The 6000-nt window shown below is 40.6% G+C and overlaps 1 protein-coding gene across 2 annotated transcripts in view; it reads right to left on the bottom strand.

The window, feature by feature from the left end:
* Positions 1 to 752: 752 nt before the first annotated feature.
* CTTNBP2 (cortactin binding protein 2) overlaps positions 753 to 6000 on the bottom strand; it is a 149321-nt gene continuing 144073 nt past the window's right edge. For both annotated transcript variants that reach the window (XM_077468478.1, XM_077468479.1), the window contains 3 exons: positions 4643 to 4775; positions 3938 to 4036; positions 753 to 1958 (listed from right to left, as the gene is read on the bottom strand). In XM_077468478.1, coding sequence (XP_077324604.1) covers positions 1752 to 1958; positions 3938 to 4036; positions 4643 to 4775 — 439 coding nt within the window. In that variant the 3' untranslated portion in view covers positions 753 to 1751. The remainder of the gene's footprint in view (positions 1959 to 3937; positions 4037 to 4642; positions 4776 to 6000) is intronic.

Below are 6000 nucleotides of genomic sequence, written 5' to 3'. Positions count from 1 at the left end.
ATAAATGTCAGTGTTGCAAAGGTAATGCGCAAGGCTAGTGCGCCCTCTGTCATTGTTTCCTTTTAGAAAGCATTCTCTGAATGATGCCTGCGCTGAGTAGCCGATATCTTGTGTTCACAATGCAGCAGGCCAGTCACTCAGCACAGGACCTGAAAGCGTGGAAGTGGAGATCACTGCAGTAGCGATGTATACATGTCATGTAATATATAGTTACATTGAGCCAAGCTGGACCAATGTAATTATATGTAAAAATATACCATACCTGGGTTCCTTCTTTAAGGCCCCTTTCACATGGGTGCCTCTGTGAAGTGGAATCCGTGTGCTCAGTGGGGGTTCTCTCCGCTGACCCCCGCTGAGCAGGTGGATGACAGGTCCGTGTCCGCTCTGCTATGCAGAACGGACATGAACACAGTCGTGCTCTCCTGTATGCGGCCATTGGATGGAAATGAACTGCCTGTCTGTTTCCATCTGATTCGATCTGCCAGATGGATGGGGAATATGACAATAATCTGTTTTTGGCAGACAGGATCTGATTGGATGTTGGCGGGTGTCCGTAGATCCGCTGTTTCATAGAAGAGACTACAGGGTCTGATCAGGTCCGCCTGGAAACTGACAAGTGGACCTGATCAGATCGCCCATTGTTAAAGGGGCCTTAATCAGTTACAACTGTCACATCCATGAATGCATGGATTACCTGGAATGTCATATCAGTCAGGAGTTAAACTTTAGCACAAAAAAGCACTAGGCACAAATAATTTAGCCATAGAGAGTTTATTATAAAGTGAAAAGTGATTAAACATTTGCAAAGTCTACTATTTACTGTAGTAAACAAAAGGACTGTTAATTAATGATGCGACGAAATACTGTACATTGGATGTACAAGCCCTGAATCGTTAGTTACACCTCATGGCCTCTGTGCTGAAACATTTCTGGACAGCAGAATAGCTTTACATTTTATTTACATATATCTTTTTAAATACAAGAACAAGTCGATTTTCAAGAGTAGAAAGACCACTTAAGTGTTGTCAGACAGGAGATAACCTATTTATTGCATTAAGAACCCTCATCCTAAGAAAGAACTAAAGCAACAATGTAAATACAGCAAGCAACAAAAACAGCAAGGTCTGCATTACACAAGAAGTAAAACAAATATAAAGCGCTTAAAAAGAACAGTCAACACTTTGTCTATGGCTTGTATAAAAGAAAAAAGTGCATTGATAAGTGAGACTAATTATTGCAATGCCGCATTCGATTTGTGGGTGCAGGGGATGAATATTAGAAATACTTAAATGAGGATTTTCTGTGAGCCAACACTGTGCATTATACAAGACAGGAACCAGTCTGATCATCCTGTAAGTGGTCTGTGATAATATCTCTGTCATTAACACTTAACACTTTTGGCAAAACAATCTTTTTTGATCTTCTTTTATAAAATAATATTAATAACAATGAATAACTTTTAAAACCCCCAAGCTTTCAAAGATTTAAATAGGGCATTTAAACAACTTACATCAACACGTTTAAAAACAACTTATTTACATATAAAGTTTCTGTGGCCCCATTTATATGCTATAATACAGGTAAAACTGTCATTTTTTTATTTACATAACACTATTTTCTGTACAGGAAATATTTATCCCTTTTTTTTTTTTTTTTTACAGCTAGACAAGTCCCTGATACATTACATAAAAGTAATGTATTTCAGGCCACATGTGCGCATTAGAGGTTAAATATGTCAGATATAGAAATTTCTATTTATTAGCTTTATTATTGTGCAAGCTCCATAATTCCTCTTTAGAGTCTTTAGAAATAGCTATCTGCCTTGTATTACTGCTGCTTTTACGGTGACTTTTCGGTATAGGAAGTAAAGATTTGACTTTCGAGGAACTCGGTTCTGGTTTTGGCTTTTGGTTGCTATACTGTGACATCTGGCTGCTGTGGAGAGGACAGGCCCCATTCTGTGAATACAAGAGTGCTGATTAGGTATCTGATGGAAATCACAGAAAAAAATAATATATGTACACACACACACACACACATATATATATATATATATATATATATATATATATATATATATATATATGTGTGTGTGTGTGTGTGTGTGTGTGTGTATGTGTGTGTAAACATTTTTTTATTGCGTTGATAATTTAAATGGTAAAATTCAAGTCCATGAGGCTGGGATGATGTGGAAATCAATCCTTAAAGTATTGTAAAGCTTACATTTTTTATTAAAATAGTAAACGTTATACTTTTATACTTACCTGCTCTTTGCAACAGTATTGCACAGAGAAGCCCCTGAACCACCTATCCTCGGATCCTCCACCCTTGGCTCCTCCTCTTCTCAATGCACCACTGTAGGAAGCCACTTCCTATGGAGGAGCAACTGCGGACTTGCTCCCGTGGAGAATTGTGTGCGTCTATAGAGACACAGAGCATAGTTCAGCCCCATCCCCTGCTCCCTCCGAACAGGATTTGCCTGACAGCGGCAGGTGCTAATGGCTCCTGCTGCTCTCACTGAATCTTGTGAGGAGTGGAAGAGAGAGCAGTGACTTGGGCATAACTCTGAATCTAGATAGGACTCAGGTAAGAATTTAGGAAGGTGATGGGGCAATATAACCAATGGGACATCTTTTACCTTAATGCAGGGAATGCATTAAAGTAAAAAATGAAACCACTTTAAAAATAAGCAGAGACTGAAACATTGGGTTGATTTATCAAAGGCAAATCCACTCTGCGCTACAAGTGCACTGAAAGTGCACTTGGAAGTGCAGTTTCTGTAGATTTGAGGGGAAGATCTGAAATGAGGGGAAGCTCTGCTGATTTCTATTATCCAATCATGTGCAATCCAATCAATTAATAAACAATTTGCTCTTTGTTCACCATCCCTTCCAGTTATCATTTTATACCAGAAGCAGTAAAAAATACTAAAAATAAAACATGATCCCTTTTATTTGCATACAAGAAGAGTTTGCATACTATTTCCAAGACTTTGCAGCTGCACAAGGGCCCTCTGGAACTTAGGGGGGGGCATTTACATAATAGCTATGAGTCAGGTGGATACTGGGATATTTCCCACTGTCACTTGGATATAACTCACTTTTACACAGCTGTCAATCAATGCACAGTGAACATGGGTTTTTACTTGGCCAGTAATTGAATGTGGTGCCCAATAATGTATCTTGCACAGGGCCCCCTTAGTTACTTTTTTCTACCATTGCATCCTAGATCTTACCTTCTAAAGCTACATTCTCAACTCTGCTTTTTATGTGAATTAATTGTAGAACAGTATGCTTTAGATGTATTTTGGACACTTTTGTTGTATTGACATTCATCCCTGTGACGTCATCGCGCCCAGCACCGCGTTCCAGCCCTCACCATCGGCCTGATCCAAGCCTCGGTTTCATCGCCGTGGTCCCAGAGATCCTGCTGGCAAGGATTTCTCCCCCACTGGCAGAAAAATCAGCTGTTCAGAACGCCGTACAGCAGTGAACACCACGCCAGTGTGGATGGACTCGTGCCTTACGTCCTTAACCTCCATGTAAGTGGATAATGCACCTGTATCTCATTAAAATATTTACAGTTCTAACCTAGAGACCCCTGTGTTTCTCTTCTCAATTGCATATCTGGAGTCTGCTTTCAACTCCCCCCTCAAAGTCTGCCAAGGTTGTTTTGGACTGCTAAAGTAATCTATACAGGTCTCCCCTCCACATATACTGAGTATCCACCTCAAGGACTTATTGATGGACTAATGTATTAAATCTCATACTATTCAGCAGCGCCACTACTCATTTTTTTTAGCTTATTCCTATATTACTGTTCTGGTGATAACGAAAAATTTGGGATTTTCTTTTACTTTCACTTTTGATGATAGCATTAGGCTGGACAAATAGATAAAAAAACATTTTTGTTATAGTTATAATATTGTTATACTTACTTTACGTGGCTTTTGAGAGTTCTGTTTTTTACTCTTTGCTGACTTCTGGTCATTCGGAGGGTTTTTAAAGATCACCAGGCAATTATCCAAGTCTGCAATCTAAGGAGAAGCAAACCGCGATTTCATTAATATTGGACTGATACATTTGCACAGGATTTCAAAACTAGCAGGGAGTGCTTGAATTAGGCTGAGTCTATTAATCAATCTCCTTATATGAAACTTGAAAGCTACCGCATCACAACCTGCAGAGATGCGGATAGTATGTAAATTCTGAGAGTTTGATATGAGAACAATGGCGGCCCGTCCATTAGGGGCGCTGAGGCACCACCCCCTCTATCCTTGCCACCACCTATATGAATAATGGATAGATTCATGGCTGCCGCGGCCACCCCCTATTCAGGTACCCAGCCCCTTTCAGGACACCGGGTGCCTGAATTACAGCGGCGGGGGTGTTTTTTTGAAGCACCTGATTAGAGCCATAGGCTCTAATAGGCTTCAAAATAGGGTGTCTCGTGGCGCAGAGCATTGGGCCATGAGCCCGCCCAAGTTTTACAACAACGAATGAATATTCGGGAAAAAAATCTCTTTTCCTTGTACCAAGATTAAATTCAAAAATACAAATGGCAATTACATTTGGCAGACTATAGCGCTACAACTGATTAAAAATGAAGCAGTATAAATTCTCAGCAATGTCAGATCCTTTACCTTGGTAATGTCTGGTTCTGATTTGCTGGAACACATTGCTCGTAATTCTTTCACAAGGTCCATCTCATCATCTGATCCAGCCGACAGTCTCTGTTCCATGTGGAGAGACTTTGGATGAACACCTTCCAGAGATCTGTGGAAATCAGAGAGTGTTTTGTTTGTCATTGTAAATAATTCGAAATTATTTTTTTATTTTTTTGCTAGGGGGGGGGGGGGGGGGCCCTTTTCTACTGCTGCAGTTGGAACAAGAGCCTGTTCACCCCACTGCGTGTAGTATCCTGCATTTTGGTGTTATATTCTGAATAGCTCCCAAATGAACCTTCCACTGCACTACCGTGTTTCCCTGAAAATAAGCCCTACCCCAAAAGTAAGACCTAGTGCGATCATCAGAGCGGGCTGCAATATAAACTCTACCCTGAAAATAAGCCCTACCAAAGTTCACTAAAAAAACCTGTAATCCATTACCGTATACTGGTGCAGTGTCTCCATTTATTACTGTATAAAGCGCTACACCTTTATTCCCATTACTGTATTAATAATACAATGTTTTACAGCCACCGGAGGTCCTCTTTTCTCATCGTCGCTGAGCCCCTTTCTCTTCAGTGTATGGTGCGGGCTGATTTCAGTGGGATCTCGGCTCTTCTCTCTCATCCTCTCCTCCCCGCTAACGTCAGCTGGATCTCGGCTCTTCTCTCTCATCCGCTCCTCCCCACTGATGTCTGTGGCCCTTCCCTCTGCAGTACTCGGACCGGGCTGACGTCAGCGGGGATCTCAGAGAAGAAGAGCAGATCACATGTGAATGCCCAGGGGAGCTTTAAAAGGTATTTTTTATGGTATAAAACTGTGGACACACTAATGTACCAGTAAAATATTTGTATTAAAAGTATTTGATAAGGATTTTAAGGAAGATGGATTTTTTTTAATGATTAAAAAGACTTCTGACCTGACAGTGGGAGGAGAAGGAGTGGGGGGAGGGGGGGTGACACAGGAACTTTTTTTATTTTTTATTGATTTTATTGATGGATAGGGGTAAATGATGCAGCATGAGCACTGTGCTATTTATCATGCTTTAAAAGGAACTGTTTTTTTTTGTTAGGGTTACAACCACTTTAGTGCTGTAATTAAATAAGACATCCCCTGAAAATAAGCCCTAGTGTGTTTTTGTACCAACAATTAATATAAGACCCTGTCTTATTTTTGGGGAAACATGGTAGTGTTGCAGCACATGGCAATGCAGTAACATTCTCTGCAGTGTGCTGGATAAAATGCTGCATGCACGGTTTTTGGTCCTTTGTGGTGCGGCACAATGCACCAGGCTGATGTGAACTTACTCTAACTCCTTGAAAGTGAACCTGTCA

The sequence above is a fragment of the Lithobates pipiens genome, unplaced genomic scaffold (genome assembly GCF_037356315.1).
Source record: "Lithobates pipiens isolate NorthernLeopardFrog02 unplaced genomic scaffold, aLitPip1_a1.2 Scaffold_8, whole genome shotgun sequence".
Classification (NCBI taxonomy): domain Eukaryota; kingdom Metazoa; phylum Chordata; class Amphibia; order Anura; family Ranidae; genus Lithobates; species Lithobates pipiens.
Note: the sequence above shows the minus strand (reverse complement) of the source record. Positions and strands in the feature narration are given on the sequence as shown.